Source organism: Mercurialis annua, linkage group LG7 (assembly GCF_937616625.2).
Source record: "Mercurialis annua linkage group LG7, ddMerAnnu1.2, whole genome shotgun sequence".
Classification (NCBI taxonomy): Eukaryota; Viridiplantae; Streptophyta; class Magnoliopsida; order Malpighiales; family Euphorbiaceae; genus Mercurialis; species Mercurialis annua.
In genome coordinates, this window is record NC_065576.1 from 39,849,357 (window position 1) to 39,871,221 (window position 21,865).

General features: G+C 42.6%; 1 protein-coding gene and 1 long non-coding RNA gene across 3 annotated transcripts; one reads left to right on the forward strand and one right to left on the reverse strand.

The window, feature by feature from the left end:
• Window positions 1-15,207: 15,207 nt before the first annotated feature.
• Window positions 15,208-15,935, forward strand: LOC126655596 (uncharacterized). The gene is made up of 2 exons (XR_007633065.2): window positions 15,208-15,524; window positions 15,622-15,935. It is a non-coding gene; the product is annotated as an uncharacterized LOC126655596 (long non-coding RNA).
• A 279-nt stretch (window positions 15,936-16,214) lies between these two features.
• Window positions 16,215-21,852, reverse strand: LOC126655593 (probable inactive histone-lysine N-methyltransferase SUVR2). 2 transcript variants are annotated; one of them, XM_050349827.2, is made up of 8 exons: window positions 21,758-21,852; window positions 20,783-21,561; window positions 19,734-20,477; window positions 19,231-19,505; window positions 18,961-19,027; window positions 18,811-18,861; window positions 17,864-17,960; window positions 16,215-16,669 (listed from the first exon to the last, which is right to left on the reverse strand). In XM_050349827.2, exons 2-8 carry the CDS (start codon window positions 21,557-21,559, stop codon window positions 16,647-16,649), a joined length of 2,034 nt encoding a protein of 677 aa, XP_050205784.1. In that variant the 5' UTR covers window positions 21,560-21,561; window positions 21,758-21,852; the 3' UTR covers window positions 16,215-16,646. The 2 variants fall into 2 exon arrangements, with proteins under 2 accessions (XP_050205784.1, XP_050205786.1); XM_050349829.2 differs by lacking the exons at window positions 16,215-16,669; window positions 17,864-17,960; window positions 18,811-18,861 and having other exon boundaries at window positions 18,989-19,094.
• Between the last annotated feature and the right edge of the window lie 13 nt (window positions 21,853-21,865).

Sequence of the window (21,865 nt, forward strand, 5' to 3'; positions counted from 1 at the left end):
CATAAACTAACATATACAGATGACTTCTGCACTTCAAAATTGGCTTCTAGCTAGGTCCACAAACTAAGCACCTGTAAGACATCAAAGGTGAGGGGTCAGTATTTGGGAAAATACTGAGTGAGTTGTCATTTACTAACAGTATTAGTATAAAAACATAGCATCGCATTTCAAGAAAACAATAATATGAAACATATAAACACGTATTTGATCCGTACGAAACTAATATCCTAGCATGCGACACATTTCTCAAATAATCATTATCAATCAACCCAATCGTAAATATCATTCGCGAGTCCAACTCGCTGGTGGCCCAGCCACTAGATACAGGGACTCCAGACTACACCGTAACCGAGTACTCACTCGTATCAGAAACCCAATCGTAAATTTCATATTCATCAACAGCTCCCAACTGTGTCAAGTCATTTCTCAAATGCAAACATACTAGACTGACTTGATACTGGTGATCACACAGCCTATTGACACCCAATAGGTAGCTAGTTTCTTCGGATCGCATACTAGTTCTCATATATAGAATTTAAATAAACATATAACATTTCACTCAACTATATATAATGCGATGCGTGAAAACAGTATATATATATCAAATAGTTTTAATACATGAAAGTAAAAGTACAACTCACAGTGACCGCAATCCAAGAAATGATATGATCGATCTGATAGTACGCTCTCGCTAGTCCACCTCTACTGACTCCAGTACTCGCTGATAAGTCTGATACATCGTTAATAGTTAGACGTGATTCTCGCATTCTTATATGTATAATACGTTTAAGTTTTAGGATTTAGTTTCATTTTATACTTGTTTACGTATTCAATAACTTTAGTCGTATAAACGACTTAGCGAATACTATTTCTCATAATTGAGGATCGCTTAACGTCCTTAACGTTTTCCATTGTTATTAATTATCTAAAACGTTGAGCTAATCTCGAGATTAATGATTCTCAAAGTCCGAAACCCGTCCTTTAGAGTCAACTTACTCAAAACATCGAATACCTAAGTCAAATACTGTTCGCATACACGTGGGGGCAAGTCGGGGTGCACGGGCGTGCCCTTCGGTGGGTGCACGATCGTGCAACCAAGTGCACGTTCGTGCACCCTGAAGAGTGCACGTTCGTGCACTTCAGGTGCACGTTCGTGCACTTCTAGTGCACGTTCGTGCACGGTCGTGCACCACGTGCACAGCCCCGGAAATCAAGTTTTTCCGGGGTTTCACCACAACCCCGACGTGCTTCACACACCCACACTCAATACCCACATCTCTGTTTTCACCAAAACGCTACTAACGATCCATAAACATCAATTTCAATATTAAAACTCATTTCTTTTAAAACAGCCAGCAAACCCACCATTTTCATGCCAAAAACTGACCTCTTACCTTAATTTAATGGCCGGGAAGGATGGATCTTTCAATTCCGAAGAGATCGCCGCGAGAATCGTCTGAAACGGACGCCGAACGGAGAAACGGCGGTGAAACGAAATCGATCGGAAATTTTCTCTCTTTCTGGAGCCTTCTTCTCCTTTCTTTCTGATTTCTTCATTCAAATGGTTTCCTCTTATATTGAATGGCTAAGAGCTCACTTTAATCCTTGTTTTCTTTATTTGTTACAAGTTAACCTTTGAACTTTTTAATCGTACGATTTAGTCCATAGCTAAATCGTTAACTTCTTTTATTATGACTTATACGTATTATTTATCTCCGATAAATAATACAAAACTCAATATTAATATTTCCCGTCAAAATCCAATATTTCCATTTTCGACACAAAGTGGCTAAATTACCACTTTGGTCCCCATACCTTATTTTGGACTTTTCTCGCCATTCTCCCATTTAATTCCAATTCTAACTTTAGAATTGAGATATAATATAAATTTTCTCCATAATAACCTTTTCTAAAACCGACCTACTAAAACTTATTTATCGAAAAACTTTCCAATATCGCCACTTCTGCGACTCAAAACTGGACACGTGGTCCAATTAGCTAATTAATTATTTTGGGGTATTACACTAGTTCAATCGAACCCGGCTTAATTACGGGAGTGGACTTATTTTTCCTATTTATAGGCCAACTTGATGCTTATATACTCCTAAATTAGATTAGGGTTTGGGTAATGTTTATTTCCTATTTTAGACATCATATATATACCTTTTTTAAGGGATTTGGGGAGACACATTACACTAGCCTCTTTTTTACCATTTTTAGCTATCTTAAAAGTATTTCCAGATTTTTAGATTATCTTTGTACTTGAACAAGTTGAAGTTTATTATTATTATTAATAAAGATTTATCTTTTTATTTGAAGAGTATTATTTTTATTTTCAATTCAAGGTATTTATAATCTCTAATTAGGTCTATTGTCTATTGTCTATTTCTATTTTTATATTTATGTTGTTGTTAATATGATAGGCTAAACCCTAAGTTTGGAGGTTGTTATGGATTGACATTTGATTATTTCATTGGTTGAGGTTAGATTAGAGTTCAATTCATGTTTTGATTATGGGCTTAATGCTAGGGTTAGTTTGTTCACCTAATCCTTGATTTGTGTTTGGGTAATTAATTGAGAAATTGTTAACCAAATAGACCTAAGTAATCAATTGCGTAAAATATAATTTCGTGAGAGTAGGTTAAATTTTAGGTAGTCTTTGAGTGTGCTTAATAAATGCTTTTAGGTTAATTAAGTTGGGGTTTGATATCGTGAGAGCGAGTTGGATGCCAATTGATTAATTATGTTGCGTTTTTACATTTCTTTGAGAATTGAGAGAGCGGGATTAGGTGGACTAGAACGACTCGACTCTTGATTAGAACACTAGAAAAAACGTCTTGAAATTTCAACTCTTGAACCGTTAATCCTAATTGTTTTAGACCTCTATCTTTATAATTATTTTATCTTTTGATTGTTAATTTGTTAGTTTGAGATTAATTGTTTGCTTAATTGTTAGTTGTTAGTTTAATTCGCCTAGTTGTTTAATTCTAGTTTTTAGACGTTTACAAAAATATATTGCTAAACGAATGAAAGATACGAAATTAAATCGGTGTGTTGAGTCAAATTGTCCTCATGGGATCGATATCCGTCTTCCGGATTTACTACTCATTCGTTGCGATACCGTATACTTGCGGCTGAAATTTCAACATAGTGGCATGAAAAAAAGAATCACATTATAGTTTTCCTATTGTTCGCCTGGAAATATTCCGGACTCGAATCTTTGAATTTATAATCGGGATCGGTTTGAGGTTTGATACTTTAACGAACCTATGTAGATATTCACAGGGCTTGTTTGGTTAAAGACACTTAACCACGTGATTTAAGAAGTAATAATCTGGGAGTTAAGAACTCAGGCGAGATTAATACCGAAAACTACTCCTAAATTAAAACAATCCGGAGATTGCGAGATAAAAAAGTACTGGGCTTGGTTTTTGATTGATTGATTTGTTGATACAAAAATAATAAAGCTCTGAGCTACTTATAGCTCCTCATAATTAAGACTCCTAATTCAACTAGGACTAAGACTCTGAAAGAAAATCACTCCTAATGAGCTACAAACACCTAATAAAATAGAAAAGGCAATAATAATAAAAAAGGCTTTCTTTTGGGCCTGACCCCTTTGTAAGCCCACACGAAACTCTTGACCCAGCAACCCTTTTGGGCCGGTGCAAACAATGCCCCCAACAAGATTGAAACGTTTATTTTCGGGCTTGTTCTCACCTTAGTCCTTCTTTCAATAACACTCGGCCCAACATTTGAAGCCCAAATTCCTGCGAGCAAAATTTTGATGGGTTGCGCATCTATTGACTTCTCGGTACCCCTTTGACGCCACGTCCTTGCCAGCTGTTCTCCATGATGGCACATCTTGGACCCACGACCTTTCGGCTTCTTCTGATTTTATCTTTTAAGAAAAACAACATCTCATTTCCTCATTCACCTACTCTCTCTGCATTTATCGAGCCTTCTCTCTCTTCAGCAATTTCAAATACTTCAGATCTTCTCCTGGTAAGCGTTCGCCTTCGTTCTTTCGCCCTTCTGAATCGCCCTTATTTGATTACTCGCCTAACTGCAACACCCTTATTTCAGTTTCCAATGGCTGCTCCCAATGATGCTATCGCCACTCAAGTGACCGACAAAATGAACGAGATCCATGCTGCTGCTCCAAACACAGATTTTCAGGTAATAGTCAAAACCAACGATGACAAGGAATGTGTCGGACCCATCCTCGTTTCGCCCAGCCACCTGTGTGAAATAGCCACTCCATTTCACGAAGAAGTCCCACCACGCTTTTCGCTCCCCCATCAATCTTCCATCTGGGTTAACACTATGTTCAGAAACTGGCCGATTGGTCATAAAGGGTATCAAGAATGGGTAAACAGATTGAAGCCACACTTTGGTCAGTTATGGAAAGATGTGGGAATTTATGACATGATCGGCCTATGCAAAGCGAGTAGACCCATTGCAAAACATTACATCATGGGTGCTTCCCTGTTCTGGTCGACCGCCGTCAACTGCTTCTGTTTCAAGTTCGGCATGATGACTATAACGCTTCTTGACATGGCGACTATGCTGAATATCCCTGTTATCGGCGAGCGCATTTCGCCCAACCTGGACGCCGAAATTCCAGTATTCAAACTGACAAAAGCCCAAAGGAGTTATGGACCTTTCGTCAACCTCTTCAAGGGCGAGGAGCATTATAAGCCAGACATGCGAGAGCATATCGCCTTTCTTGCATTTTTTATAGCAAAATACGTCCTCTGCACTCCGTCATTCAGGGTCACCACTGATTGCTTTACCCTCGCCGCTGTTCTCGCCGAAGGCCGCAAGTGTAATTTGGGGGAATTTATGCTTGCTCATTTATACAGAAGCCTCAATGAAATCGCCCCGCATGGCGATAAAAGGGTTTTCCAATGCCCAAGTGGTCCCCTATGGGTTTTACAGTTATGGCTCGCCCTGTACTTCCCAGAACTATTTGAAGTCGGTCCTCAGATCAAGGCCGAATTATGTGGCTATCAACTCATCGCTGCAGGGACTCGCCTTCCCCATGTTCTAGATGTTTTGGAAGTTTTCACCAACTCCATAAGGGCCCCCGAGTTGTTTTGCCCGGTTTTGTCCCTCAAATATCCCCCTTCCTGGTTATTCCTCGCTTGGGACTGTGAAGATTCGGATGAAGCAAGGGCCGATCCACAACTCAAACGAGGTGGTCAGTACTGGGGCAGTTCTTTAAAATCTCGCAACCTGGTCGCCGGTCTAGAGTACAATCGCAGTAGTCTAGAGGCGTATTGCCCTAATTACGTCGCCCGTCAGTTCGGCTTTTGCCAAGGAATTCCCTGTCCTTTATTGATCTCCGTCAATAATCGCGGGACCTACAGACCCTCTTTAGAAGATTACCCTGATCTCCAATTCATTTGTCGCCTGAACAGGGCTTACCTTCCTCCTATCTCCGAAATATCTCGCCCTTCTGTGTCTCCAACCCATACCCCTGAATACGATAGCTGGTGGGCTTCGGTCACAGATAACCTACTTCGACCTTTCTCCAAAAGAAATCCTCAGTCTTCATAATTTTTCTTTGCCTCCTTTATCTCGGAACCCTACTCATGCCGATCTGTTTCTTTTGCAGGCACCAAAACGAGCCAAATATGAAGGTAACCTCTTTCACCTTTATGAAATAGCTAAGTTTGAACGTTTCTATAAATTTAAGTATGACCCGTTAGATCGCCCCGGTATGAACTTAAAAATGCAAAAACATAGGCGAGAAACTAGGTTGAAATATGATGAAAAAATGAAAAAAGTCTGGAAAGAACACTATGAGCCTAAGTATTCATATGAGTTTTACCTTGCCCATATTCGCCCTAAGTTTAAGTATAAAAGCCCACCAGTACCAAAAGTCAATATGTCCACCGTCGACCCCATTAAATTTCCTAAGAAAAGGGCGAAAAAACGTAAACCTGAGATAAACAGTGAAGGTGTGACTTATACAGGCATCAGGTGCCCTTCTAATGCCGAGGCGATAGCCGAACTGGTCAAAACCGGTTATAATAGAATACCAGGTAATCTCATTGAGTCCTTTTGATAACTTGCCCAAATTCGCTTTTCTAACTATGTTTTCTTTCAGTGGGCGTCCCGAAGTGGAACAAGGGCGACGTTTTTGATACTGACGGCGAAGAGGCCACAGAGCCGAAGAAAGCCAGGGCGAAACGCCCCGCTAGCAAGAAGCCGTCCAAGAAAGAGCCAAAGACGAAGAGGGCGAGGAAAGAGACATCTGGGTCTCGGATGTTCGACCCATCCCCCAATGAAGTTCCCCCTACGCAACCTTCTAGCGCGCACTCATCGTCGAGGGGCGATATTGAAACTGCGGATGAGCAGACTGGTGATGAGGGTCGTTCGGTTCGTCCGTCGCCTTCGACCAAAACTGACGAGACTCCTACCGTCTCCCAAATGCTGGCTTTTTCGCCGTTGCCCACGCTGCATTCACCTCTGAGCTCTTCGCTGGCTAACCTTCCAGCACGCCTCGCTGCAAAAACTAAGGTATCCTGGATTTGTTTTGCATTGCCTTATATAGTAGTCTGGCAGCTGATATTTTACTGTGGAAAAACCTGGCAGATACCAGTCGAGTCCTCGGACCAACAAGACATTGCGGCAAAGGCGGCAGCCTTCCTGGATTCGGATAGCGAAGATGAAGATTTGCCGACACCTGAGGGCGAGTCTCTGGTCGAAATTTCCAGCGGCCCTACTGAAAACTGGGGCGATCATTTGGACGTAGTTGCTGAACTAAAGTCCCAAGGTACCTCTATTTTCAAGTCGCCGAGAGATTTTGAAAGGCTGAAGGCATCTTCTACTGCTCTGGCTGACGCTCCCGCCGAAGTTCTGAGTGAAAAAGCCCGTGGTGCCATGGCCAAACTGTCTGCCTCACTTCCTGCTTTCCAGAAAATATACGATGAATCAATGGCGATTCAGTCTGAGCATAATGAACTATCACTTCAGGAAGCTAAGGCGAGGGAAAGGCTGGAGGAGTTGAAGGTGACTGTGAAATCGGCGATTTCTTCTCTTACCACCCGTCGAGATCGTGCCAAAGAGCTCGGTGAGAAAATCGCCGCTATGAAACTTGAGCTCGAGGCAGAAGAAAAGGGCATCGGCGAGCTGGAACTTTCAATGGACAAGAATCTGCTCGAGGGTGTTGATGTCAAGAAGAGCCGGAGCCATCTGAAGCAACGCCTTGCCAACATGAAGCCTAAAGTAGACGAAGCCTGCAAATCGTTCAATACTGTTCGCAGCGAAATCGGCGATATTTTCAGTCATTTTTAGGCTTTTTAGTTAAGAACAATATGTTTTTCTCATTTTCCATGTCAATGTTCTCAATATTATTACTTCTTGATCGGCTTGAGGCCGTATCTCTTTATGAATTTTGGTACTTCAAGTCGGCCTTTGGGCCGTACCTTTTTGGTAATTTTAATGTTCATTCGGCTAGAGAGCCGAAAGTTTTACCATTATTTACTTTGTCATTTTTGATTATTCTCATATTATCGGTCCGCGTTTGGTCCGATACAAAACGATATTATTTATTAAAAACAGTTACAAAATGTTGAGAAAAACGGAGGACCCGTTGAAAAAACTCAACTGATGCGAACTACCGAAACATAAATGGTACTACCAAATGATCGGTGTTTACATAGTGTGGCCGAACACCCCATGAATTTTCCCACTCCGGGATGTTCGGCGGAAGTTTATAACCGATATTATTCTTCGGTGGCTCCAAACAACCGACGGTCTACGCCCTCCCAACAGCTAGGGACGTATTTTTTCAGGAATTGGCCGTTGATCGCCCTGTCGTGTTCTTCTCCATCAATGTTTGCCAGCAAGTAAGCACCGCCTTCTAACTTGTTGACCACAATAAAGGGGCCTTCCCAGTTCGGGCTCCATTTGCCAAGCCGAGTGTCTTTATGGCCGATAGGCAAGACAGCTTTCCATACTATGTCGCCCACCGTAAAAACTTTTCGTTTTACCCGTTTGTTGTAAGCTCTCTCGACCCTTCTTTTCTGGGCTTCTAAGTGATCTAACGCCGTCAAACGTTCTTCGTCAAGGTCAAGAGAATCTATCACCATCTTGTCAAAGTAGTCCTCTTTGGACAATTCGCTCTGGTATCTGCGGCGAGTAGACGTGACGGTCAGCTCCATTGGCAACATCGCATCGTAGCCATAAACCAGTCTGAAAGGCGAGGTCCCAGTAGCCGACTTCTGACTGGTTCTATTCGCCCAAACAGCTTCTGATAAAAGCACATACCATTGCCTTGGGTTTTCTTCAATCATCTTTTGAACTATGAGCTTGATGGCTTTGTTCGTGGCTTCGGCTTGCCCGTTGGCCTGGGCGTAGTACGGTGTTGAGTGCAACATTTTTATCTTCATTTGGGAGGCCCACCAACTTATATCGCTTCCTGTGAACATCGTCCCTTGATCTGTGGTTATGGACTCGGGCAAGCCGTGTCGGTGGACGATGTATTCTTTGAAGAACTTGATCACCGCTTCTTGTGTCGGCGACTTCAAAGGTTTAGCTTCGACCCACTTGGTGAAGTAACAAGTGGCGATAATCACAAAAGTATGACCATCAGACGAGCCGGGGTATACTTTCCCTATCAGGTCGACCGCCCATCCTCTGAATGGCCATGGCTTGATGATGGAGTGCAGGTCTTCGGCCGGGACGTGTTGTATTGGGCCGAATTTCTGACAAGCTTCGCAACCTTTGGCATATCTTATGCAGTCTTGTTCCATTTTCGGCTAATAAAAGCCGTATTTATGGATAAGCCACCTCATTCTGGGGCCCGCCTGGTGGGCGCCTGCTATACCTTCGTGTACCTCGGCCATAGCAAGCATCGCCTCTTTTGGACCGATGCATCTGAAGAGTAGCCCTTCAAAGCCCTTCTTATATAATTCGCCGGCTAAGACCACGTAACTAAGGGCTAAAGTCCTCAACCTCCTATTCGTGGCGTCTGGTTTTTCGAACCACTTCAGGAGCTCGTCCCTCCAATCTTGGGTGACATCCAGCTGGTAAACTGAGAATTGTCTTTCGTCGATTGTGATGCCCCCGGTGTGGAGGTTCGGTGTTTCCCTCTCTATAGCGTCGAGCTCTCGGTTTACCTTGTAACCACTACCGTGCTGAGCTAGGTCGTTTGCAACGCCGTTATCGGCCCTCTCTGTGTATTCTATCCTCGTATCCTGAAAGCCTTCGATCAGGTGTTTCGCCTTGTTGCAATACCTCACCAACAGCTCGGACTCGCACTTGAATTCTCCTGTCACTTGTTTAATGACTAGCAAAGAATCTCCTTTTACACTGATTGCCTTCGCCCCTAGCTCGGCTAAGATCTCAAAACCGAATATGAGGGCCTCATATTCCGCTTGATTGTTGGTGCATTCGAACTAGAGTCTGAACGACAACTGGTAGGATGCCCCCAAGGGCGTAACAATGTGTACTCCCGCGCCTGCCCCCTGGCTTGTCCTGGATCCGTCGAACCACATCTTCCACACGGCGATGTCGAAGAACGTGACTGTTTCTTCTTTGAGGGTAATGCCAAGGTGATCGGCCAAGAAGTCTGCCAACACTTGTCCTTTTACTGCTCTTTGGGGAACATACACCAATGTGAATTCGGACATTGCAATCGCCCATTTTCCAATCCGATTCCTCAGGTATGGCTTCGATAAGATATACTTAATGATATCGGTCTGGGACAATACATATACTACGACCGGCAACATATAGTATCGCAGCTTGCAGCATGTGAAGTACAGGCATAGACACATTTTTTCTATGTCGGTATAGCGAATCTCTGTGTCCGTCAATCCTCGGCTTAAGTATTAAACTGCTCTCTCGACCCCATCTTCCTCTTGGGCGAGCATACATCCTAGGGATTCGTGTGCAGCCGATAGGTATAGCAACAACGGCTTATTCGGCTTTGGAGGGGTCATAACCGGAGGTTTTGCCAAGTAACCTTTTAAATCGTCGAACACCCTCTGTTGCTCGTCCGTTCATATCCACTCGTCGGTCTCTTTTCCTCTCAGCAAAACGCTCCAGCTGCGAAGTCGGCCCGCTGTGTTTGCTATGAATCTTCTTAAAAAATTGATTTGACCGATGAGCCTCTGGAGCTGCTTCTTGGTTTTAGGTGGTTCAACATTGATGATCGCCTTGGCTTTGTTCTTGTCTATTTCTACTCCCCGCTGGTGAACCAAGAAACCCAAGAAGTTTCCAGCCGAAACGCCGAACGCGCATTTCAGAGGGTTCATTTTTAGCCCATTGCGTCGTATACGCTCGAAACTTTTCCGGAGATCTGCCAGATGAACTTCGCCGGTATTTGACTTGATTACGACATCGTCGATGTAGACCTCAAGGCAGTCAAGGCCTCTGAACATCTTGTTCATCGCCCTCTGATATGTTGCCCCCGTATTTTTTAAGCCGAAAGGCATCACGACCCATTCGTAGGCTCCGATCGGCCCGGGGCATCTGAAAGCCGTTTTGGAGATGTCTTCCTTGCTAATTGGAACTTGGTTGTACCCGGAGTGCGCATCGAGGAAACTGAGTATCGTGTGTCCGGCTGCCCTGTCTATCAGCGTATCGGCCACAGGCATCGGGTATTCGTCCTTAGGTGTAGCCAGGTTGAGGTTCCGAAAATCTACGCATACTCGTAGTTTCCCGTTTTTCTTCATCACTGGCACGATGTTAGAGAGCCATTCGGTGTATTGGGCTTCCCGAATAAACTTGGCATCTTCCAGCCGCTTAATCTCATCCTGTATGAGAGTATCCACTTCCCTGGACATTCGCCGGGGTGGTTGCCGAAATGGCCGAAACCCACTCTTTATTGGAAGCTTATGTTCGGCGATATCAGGATCAAGGCCCGGCATTTCCTCGTACGACCAGGCAAAACAGTCGCGGAACTCAATGAGTAAGGCGATCAGTTGCTCTCTGAATCCCTCGTCCAGCCCTGCGTTGATATATATAGGCTTAAGCGATTCATCTGTCCCTAGATTGATTTCTAGGAGGTCGTCCTGTACTTGGGCGGGATCATCTTCTAACTTCCCGGTTGCCAATCTTATGTCCCCGATCTGCAACGATCCTGTTGGGTCTTGGTCTTGGTCCTTATAGATGCATTCGGCCGATGTAATATCGTACAGCGAGGTTAACTGTCTAATTTTCTCCCTCAATTCTTTATGTCGTACTATCATATTGAATCTCTGAGGATGGTGGATCGGCCTTTGCCCCCAAGGGTCACTGATACAGGCCGATCTGAGTTAACAAGCAGGCGAGGGACGTTCGTTTCTCCTTTTGAACTGAGGGATTGTATGTTGCGCACTTCTTCATCATATAAACGTGCTTCAAGCACATTGTGGTCTTCGCCGAAGGGGTTGGGGTTGCCCTGAACAACTTCTGCCTCGCCGTCATCTCGCCATATGAAGAGCATTTGATGCATGGTCGATGGTATACACATGTTGGAGTGTATCCAATCGCGGCCGAGCAAAATATTATAGTTGCTCCGGGCGTTGACCACGAAAAACCCTTCTTCGGTTTCTACTCGCCCTACCTTGATTCTGAGGGTGATGTACCCTTCGGCCGGCGTCTCGCCCCCTGCGAAGTCCGTCATATAAACATCGGTCGGGTCCAGCTGATCCCGCGCTATGCCCAGTTTTTTGAGCATCTTCGCCGGTAGTATGTTGACGCCAGCCCCGTTATCGATGAGGACTCTGTTAATCGATACCCCATTCAAGTCGGCCTTGATATACAGTGGCCGAATATGCATAGTCATCCTCGTTGGAGGTTTGCTAAGAGATACTACCGCGGTACTGTCGGCGCTATCTCCTTCTGGTACGATTACATCGCCTTCCAACGTTGCCTTCTTCCCCGGTTTACATTTGTTGGAGTTGGGGAGCGTGACCACTTTTACTCCGTATTCGTCCCTTACCACCGGGACCCAGGCTTTCAACACGCCCTTCTTGTGCGAAACGACGACCTCGCGGTCCTTGGGTAATCTCGCTTTAAGCTGGCCACCGTGGTGCGATACGAGTACGTCCTTGTAGGATGATCGGCCGCTGGAATCTTCGTTATCCTCGTGAACTATTGCCGTAACGGACACATCAGCCGCTTGTTTTTCGCCCTTCGGCATCCATACCTTCCTTACCTTGGCATTTCGCCTATCAGGTGATTTAGTATCTGTATCGGCATGTTTCCTTGCCCCCAGTCTTTCGGCTATTGGCCTATTTCCGTGCTGCTCCCTAGGAGCCGATTCTGCCCCGTGATTCGCCCGCGACTCTTGTCGTAACCTTTGCATTCGCCTCTTCTGGGTTTTCGTCATACGAGGGGTCTCCTCCGTTGGCCGAAATATCCTCTTGAATACGTTAGTGGTAGGCCTCCGCTGTGGCTCATGCCTCTGCCACTGCTCTGTGGGCGATCTCGGTTTAAAGGTGTTGGGGTGCTTTCTCGTGTTCTCGCCTCCTTTGACCTTAAAACACATACTGCATGAGGGGCAAGTCATATCTGCGGTGGGCGAGCTGTACCGCTTCCTCTTCTGTTGCTGAGGTCGCCCTTTTTCTCCTCGCCACTTTGAACCGTCGGTCTCTACTCTCGGCTTGGGCCTTCTAGGGTTCCACTTGCTCTGTATCTGCCCTTGCTCTAGGTAGCTATCAAAGTGGGGCCGAACGGTGTTAATGGACACGCATTTTACATCGGCCTCTTTCTTCATTGGGAAGAGAAGTTTTCCTTCGTTAATTACCTTCTGGATCACGTTTCTGAAATTTACGCAATTGTTCGTACTGTGCCTCCAGGAATTGTGGTACTTGCAATAATCCTTACCGACCAGTTCCTCCGACGGTGGAATTGTATGCCCTTCGCTTAAGGCGATCTGTCCATCCTTCAACAAGACATCGAATATGTCGTCGGCTTTAGTCAGGTTGAATGAATACTCCTTTTGTACCACCGCAGTTTTATTCCTCTTAACAAAGCCAGGCTTTCGCAAGGCCGAACACTCCAGGGGTTTCGTTCCCAAAAATTCGGCCATGTTGACTTCATCCTCGGAACCACTATCCTCGCTATCGGACACCAAGGCCACGTCAAGCTGGTCTTTGTAATAGGTCCCTTTAGATGCGCCTCTCCTCTGTTCTTTCTCCTGGATGAGTCTTTCGTAGCTCGTCACCCTGTTCGTTAGCTCGAACAAGTCACGAAACCTGTGGCCCTCGAAGTGCTCCCTCATGGCGAAACTCATCTCTCTCACCACCATAGGTACGCAATCGGCCTCCGACATTTTGGTGGAGCACCTAGTCCTGAGATTTCTGAATCGGCCAATATACTTCTCTGCCGATTCGCTTGGTAGCTGCGAGATTCGGGCGAGGTCGGCCAAGGTGACATCAGGTGGTGCCCTGTAAAATTCTTCATGGAAGAGGATTTCGAGGTCCTTCCATGTGTCAACCGAATTGGGCGACAACCTAGAGTACCACGTAAACGCCATTTTTGTCAAAGAGCTGGCAAAAAGCCGGAGCTTCCAGAAATCATGAGCGGCTGCTTCGCCGCATTGGGCTGAAAAACGGGCGACATGCTCAACCGTAGATTGGCCCTTTTCTTCGCCTGAAAACAGACTAAACTCCGGCACTTTATACCCTCTTGGGAAAGGATATAACTTGTCGATCTAGTCCGGATATGGTTTCATGTACGATGGGCGAGGCATGGGTCGTAGGTCCACCCCGAGCCTTTCTAGCATGTCCACGAGTTGCCCCTGATTGTATATATTTGGATCGCCTCCCTCAGAGTACGATCGTTCGCCCGTGTTGGGCTCCTGGGCGTTGGCCCCAGTAGCTCCCCCTTGTGGTCTAGCTTCGCCTTGTGGGTTGGACGAGCTTGCCCCCGGGTGATCGGCCCTTCCTGAGAACTCGGCCTCGTTCCTCGTCAAGAGCTTAACGGAACCATATGTATACCCCATCTTGCTGGGTTGTTGTTCGGCCGAACCTCCTGGTTGACCAACACGGCTCGGTGTTTGGTTCTGCTCGGCCCTCCTGTATCCCTGATCGGCCGTGGATTGCCCAGAAAATAATCGCCCTAGGTTTTCCATTGCCTTGTTGAGGCCGTCTAAGTTTCCTTGGATCTGCCTTTGGACCGACGTTTGGTCGGCCATGATGTTCCTCATTACTTCGGACATCTGATGCATAGCACCGTCGAACATTTGTTTGTTCTCCTGCGCTATCTCGCCCCTCATGGCCGAGAAATCGGCCTGTGATAAAGAAGGGCGAGAGGGAGGAAGCTGGCGCGAGTAGTCTATCATGTCATCGGTCGCGTCGTCGACCTTGTCCTTAGGTAGGTTTCCTTCGGTATCCGTTGTATTCGGCACCTTGCTTGATTGGTTCACCTGTTTGTCCTTGGCCATGGTTTCTGATCTATCCGAATCTGATTCGTCTACTATGTCACCTTCCTTCCGTTGTTGTCGGCGTATGGACCGAGCGTGCCTGGAATCGTCCTTAAAGTCCGTTTTTGTGCTAACCATAAACTAGTCCCCAGTGGAGTCGCCAAAAGATGTTCGCCTGGAAATATTCCGGACTCGAATCTTTGAATTTATAATCGGGATCGGTTTGAGGTTTGATACTTTAACGAACCTATGTAGATATTCACAGGGCTTGTTTGGTTAAAGACACTTAACCACGTGATTTAAGAAGTAATAATCTGGGAGTTAAGAACTCAGGCGAGATTAATACCGAAAACTACTCCTAAATTAAAACAATCCGGAGATTGCGAGATAAAAAGCACTAGGCTTGGTTTTTGATTGATTGATTTGTTGATACAAAAATAATAAAGCTCTGAGCTACTTATAGCTCCTCATAATTAAGACTCCTAATTCAACTAGGACTAAGACTCTGAAAGAAAATCACTCCTAATGAGCTACAAACTCCTAATAAAATAGAAAAGGCAATAATAATAAAAAAGGCTTTCTTTTGGGCCTGACCCCTTTGTAAGCCCACACGAAACTCTTGACCCAGCAACCCTTTTGGGCCGGTGCAAACACCTATACATGCGTAATGTTTTACTATACGTGCTTACAAATATAGACTAAGATGTGAACTGCACGGTTGAGCGATTGAAATACACCTTTGGCCTGCGTAAAATAAGGACTACCTTTTCTTTATGCTGTATTTATAATAATTATGGATTTCTTCATGGCCCTTTACTTTTATATTTCCCAATACTGAATTGTGGATGATTGTTTATTGTCAAAAAATCTTGCCATTTCATTTATTAAAAAGAATACGAGAGTTGTTTATTTTTGTCTGAAAACAGTACTGTTTATTTTCTGTCAGGAAACAGCAGTGCAATTGGAGGTAAGTAAGTATATTAAACAGATTCAGTTTTCCATTTTGAAGTAAATAAAGAAGATAACGAGGAGAAGGATTTTACGGCATGCTGCGGGAGTAGTAGATTTGCTAAAGAAGAAGCCATTGCTGCCACCAGAAATAATTGGTTCAACAAGGTTTGCCATTGCTGCCGCCAGAAATATCTGGTTCAACAAGGTTCTTTTTCTTCATCTTTGTTTATTATTATGTTTTTTACACAAATATGTTTTTGATTAAAAAGCCTGATTGTTTCTGATATGAAATAAAAATGAAGGTTGATGCGTATGGGTTGGCTGGAGGCATTCTCAACTCATCCTCAGATCGGGCTTCTCATGTTGCTGCTCAGTTCAGTAAGGGAGAGCATTCGACTGCTTTAACCAACTACTACGTCTACGGGTTCCAGATTACAGGTTAAATTAGACTCATCTAGTTCTTAACTAATGATAGGAAGCATAAAGATAGCATAACAGAGAAACTGAGGTGGCATGTAATGAAAGCAAGCAAAGAAGAGGAAAAACAAGATGTACTGAACGATTTCCTAAAATATTTTCAGGCTGAATGTAAAACCTTCGGAAGCATATGTGAAAATAGGAAGATATGAACTCATATTGTCGACGTGGTCTCAGAATACAGCTGAATTTTGTCTATAGTTTTCTCGTAGAAGACAGATTTGGAAAGCACATGAAGGAAAATGAAATCCTCCAATCTTCTTTGGAGTTTACACCCACCGACGATACATCTATAGATGAATTCTACTCACAGGAGAGAATAGAGATGAGATCAAATAAATGAACTATTGATATTTGATGGGATAAAGTAAACTTAACCTGCACAATGTTAGTTGATAGAACCGATACTCCTGGAAAATTTAAAATTAAAACAACATGCATAACTTTGATAAGGGGCAAGATCAACTGTACAATAGCAGAAAATTCTACCTGGTTCTCAATCATCATCCATGACAGGGAAAAAGACCAGCCATAAACACCAACATTCAAAATTCAGAGTCTCCCTGCCCCGGCCACACCCGGAAAAGAAAAGGGTCCGGCCCTAAGCTAATATTAGCTACGAGATCAAAACACATAGGCAGCTGACTTGCGTTCTGTACAAATACCATCCATCTCATGTGACAGTGTATAACTCATCAGCTCCAAGTTTTACAGGATAACCTAATCTGCAACAGTTAAAGCATAGCTACTAGAACCTAATCTGCAAGATCCGCTTCATGAACTTTTCCAACTTATCAAGAAGCGACAGACAAAAAGAAAAAGCCCGAGTCTCTTAATCTCCTGGAGTCGGTCATCTTAATAGATGCTTGGACCCTGCACGGCAAAAGCTGGTCGTTAAGGGGTTAAAGAGACCTATAGCATAAGCATAAAAAACAATCAATTCAGCTACATATTAACTTTGAAGCTCCAATGTAATTACAGAAACAAATAGTAATTTGACATTGAGCATCCAATGCTCTGTCAGGCCATATTTCGCACAATTAATAGTAACCCGGATAGCACATGGAAAAGAATGCAATGCTGCATAAGATACTTAACTCCTTCAAATTAAAGCTACAAAAAGGCTGGACAGGAACACACTCCATGAGGTGAACAGATTTACGTGACTTATAATCCATGCAGAAATCACCAGAAATATCGGCCTCATCATCCAGAAACATCTAATACATTTTCGATGTAATGGATGGAACATAAATGGCCAACTTCAATCTTTTGGGTTTTCCCTAGACCTACAGTATATTCCAAGGAAATGATGTCCCTACTCCAAAGTTATCTGGAGAAACTACATATAACGTACATAACTATAAATTATAGCAGAACCTACAACTGGAAATTTTCATTCCATATGACAACAGAGCCCCTGGTAACCCCCCAGCAGATAAATTTAAGCATACTGATAAAGACATGTTAGGTGATTTTGAACATCAACCAACTTGCAAATAAGGTAAGGTCATACTTGGTTTGGATATTCTAACATGCAAAATGAATGTAATCATCAATGGCAACACTATTGATTATGTACCATAACAATGATAAGAATAGTAGAAATAAGCAAATAAGACAAAGTTCATGTGCCAGGCTGCTAGCTCAAATGACCAAGGGAGAAAAATGATTTAATTATTAGCCCATTAGAAAAAAAAACTCATAGGCAACCATCATCTACATAACAAACCATTGGACACTTGAAGCAAAGAATGGCAGCCAATTGAACTTGGATAAAAGGACAAGGAGTGTTGGGAATTTATGGTGATTAGAAACAATCTCTCCAATAGTAATGGTTTATTTGCCGGTTTCTCAAGAAAGTTTATTAATCTGTGAGACAGGAGGTGTACCTGCCCCAAAATGTCACTCCGGATAAATAATCAAACTCTAGCATCAATCAATCATTTTCTGATTACTTAGACACTCTAAGCAGAAACTAGTTGAGCACAAACCTAATACCCAATTGCAAATTATTCCAAGTGCAAATTATCTAGTTAGCCACGTACAGATTCAGAGTGAACTTACTATTAGAATGTTTCGTGTTCCTGCAGAACTTGCTACCACATAAGCACCGGAACATCTCCACAGGATGATCATTATCGTCGAAATCAATACCATAATCCTGAAAATGCATCAGATATTAGTTTGAAAACAAACCAAAAAAGATCCTCACAAGTTCACAATATATGCAAACCATCTACAGACAGGTAATTTCGCACATAGGCAAGCTTGTCTCTGATACAAATCTAAGAATAACATACAAGTCATGAAAGTTATGTCACTTATTATGACATACATAACTTACATGGCCATACAATCTGCTGGACACCTGTTTTCAACAAAGCTGGAAAATCAAAAGCATGTTTGATGGACAAAGTAGCTCCACAAAAACACTTCTGACTAGCTGATAAATATTAAGAAAATCTAAGGTCTATTATGCTTACTATATTGACCACAATGCTACTCATCCCGCCTCAACATTAGTGTAGCTCGACATTATCTGACCCGTTAAATGGTAACTGAATTACTCTTGATTTCTTGAACATATTTAAATAGATGTTTTCACCAGAGATAAGTCATTTGTCACAAGCACATAATAATGTTCCTGATGGATGATGTTTACTATCAGAAAATATGAAATTTGCACCATCATAAACCCCATGCTTCCAGAACAAACTAAAAATAGATGCCAAATTAGCATAAAACAATCAAGGAAGCCTAAATTTCCATTATCCTGAATCTTTATATACAAAGAAAACGTTTATAACCAACCTAAGTCTTTGTATACAAAGAAAACAAACAGTATTATATCTGAACAGCATTACCAAACATTTTGAGACATCATAACTATATAACCGAACAAAGAAGACCAAACTTGTTCATCTAAGACTAAATAGCAAAAACATATCCATAATTTACTAAACCCATGAACTTTCAAAAATCAAACAACTATGCAAGTGGTATTTACTAACCCATGTTAGTTCTTCCATGGCATCTACATCTCTAGTGGTGAAAAAGGCAGGCTGCATAAGAAGTAAATCAATGTCTTCTCATTCGTGCAGCAGATATTATAAAGTTAGCAGAAGACAAGATAAATCAAATAAAGCATTAAATTTTCGTACGTGATAGTAATGATGATCTGATGTATCCATTTTGACTGGGATCTCAATCAAGTTTGAATCAAGGCACCTAACCATAGAAAGAAAATGCAATCAAAAGAAAATCACTTGCAACTGCAAGAGAAGTTCTGAACTCCCTGTAAATTAACACACCATATCAATAACAAGAAGGATGTCAAAAGTGGCAAAAGCAATCGAAAAGTCTGAAAAGCACAAACAAAAACAAGTACTACAACGAGGATCAAAGCCATATCCACAAGTTTCATCAGTTACCTGTGATTGATAAACCTAGCAACATTTCCAAAAGATGTTGCATCCAAACAAAGAGTTTCTTCGTCCTTCACTGCTCCTTTCAAGCACCAATATGCGTCCAATAAAACTGAACATGTACGACGGTTAACATTGGTGCCTCTTGTTCTTTGCATCTTTCTCTCTTGCAACTCCTTGCCAGTTAGTATTTCTCCAACATACTCACACACAAAGATCCCTTTCGGCAACTTATCTAAGGTTCTGAGACCCCATCCCTTTCCTTCGGGTGTAAAGAAAACCTGATGCACACAGCCAATGAATAATTGATAGATGGCTCATGCACATGAACTGAAAAAAGAACAGGGCCAAACGAAGATTTTATCTATAATGGTTAGGTGCATTACAGAATTTTCACAGAAAATTAATTCTTAATTCATAAAAGACACCAAAGGATCATAGTCATAATTTCATATTTCTAGAAAATATCCACTTGTGAAACTTACAGGGGTGAAAGATCATATGTGTACCTGCAATTGAGACATTATACCTCGCTGCACTACTCGATTTCCACACAGCTTATGGCAGGCGCATTTGCTCCAGCATTCTTTTATATAATTCCTCTTCACATGGCCCTTGCATGGTTCTAAGATTTCTTCATTTTTTGATCTTTCAAGTGGGCAAGCTTTACAATAGGACAGGCATTGCCGTTGAGGATCACGAGTAATAGAGATACAGTCCTCTAAAAACTCTTCCGTGAGAAGGCCGTGTGAATTGTATGCGAACTTATCTCCATTTTCACTGGCACAAGCACAAACTGTAGTGGAGGACAGACAATCACCAATACATGTAGAACAACAATTTTCAGCCTTGATTTGAGAGAGAGTGAACTTCACATGAGCATTTTGAAAAATGAGGTTTTGAGAAATGTAGTTGAAAGATGGAGGGCATTCTTTGTTGATTTCATTTAACCATGGAATTTCAACAAATTCTTCCCCCTTAGCAATGTCACTGATCTGTGAAGAAGTGAGCTGATTCTGTGGAACAACCACCAGACTATGTGACTCGGGGTCTTCTAACTCATCCCCTCTGTCGATTTCAACAGAGCCACTAGCACTAGCTTGTGTATCCTCAATGATAGGTTGTAGTGGCATTGCAATTCGTTCTGCGGACTCTTCAGTCAAGCTACGCATATCCACTAATTCATTGCCCAAAACAATGCAGGCAGCTGTTTTCTTCAATTTATCAGCTGTTGTTACATTCATGACACTCCCCTGCGATTCATGAGAGTAATCAGTTCTCAATTCCAGGAAGCACTAACATATATCTTTCAGCATTTGCAAGACAGAAAAGTTAGGATCAATCATTTTATATGACTGTAGACATTTCTCCTGCATTAAGCAATGAAAAGTACAAGACTCAGGCTGAGTTGAGACGCAGGTTTGTTACTTTTCAGGAAGGTGATATGCTGATGGTTCGTATCAATCTAAACGATTTTCTGGTCAAAAATCCCAAAGTAAACAAGAGTGTGTTGCTATGTACAGAACAAATCATATGTATAAAAAGACAGTCAAAATACCTTATGCCTCTTAGAAGGATTGCCCCGAGTCTTTGTTGCTTTTACGAAAAATGTCTCACTAACATATCTTAACAAGTTAACATGAATAGCAACCGTCTCATACCGATCACTTAAGATAACCATTCCAATAACCTCTCCTTTGAGATTATACACCGGGCCCCCTGAACAGCCACTGCAAATCCCAAAACCATTAATATGTATTAATGGGATTTGTGGGTGAAGTTCAGATGTATCAAAGTTTCTATTAATTGAATTCCATATATGTCCCATAATTGAGTGCCGGGGGGGTTCAAACTCTATTATGTTAGATTTGAAATTACGACAAGTTTGGGAATCTTGAGGAATCGCAGCATCTTTAAAGATGGGAAATGAGACTTTACCACGAAAGAATGAGCCAAACATATTGTAAGGGTTTCCTATATGCGCTACGGTTTGACCAACCACTAAACTACCATCTTCTGCAAAAATTTCCCTATCCTTACGAAGGGTAGTGGGTTTTTTCAGTATTGCAATATCATACATAGGATAAGTACGTACTATAGTAGCCCTAATCCAGTGAGGAAGTCCTTTGGTCTTACGAACAGATACAGTAGCTTTTTCTCTAGTATCAAGAACATGGTTACAAGTCATTATATGACCATCACCGTCTATGGAAAAACCGGTGCCGGTCGAAACCATGGATCTTCCATCGACTAAAGTTTCCAATCTAACTACCCATATTGTGTTGGATATGCGCTGATGGTAGATGGCTTTCCAAGTCTCATATTCAGCCTCCATACCTAATACAATTATACAAGCAGATAATAAAAAAAAACTCATTGGGGCAAAACAACAAACACCTTGCCATCATTACCAAGAAAGAAATCAAAACCGAAACAAAATCATCACTTACGAAAAGATAATTGTTTATTCTCATCGAACTTCAAAAAACAACACTTAAATAATGGCAAAAATATTTAGATTGAATTAGCATACCTGAACAGCACTCCTCTGATAGCAATTGAAGATTAGAACTGTTATTGCTCCTTTCTTTGAGTATAAGTTAGGAGATGGAAAGAGGTTCTCGTTCTGGTTTGATCCTTG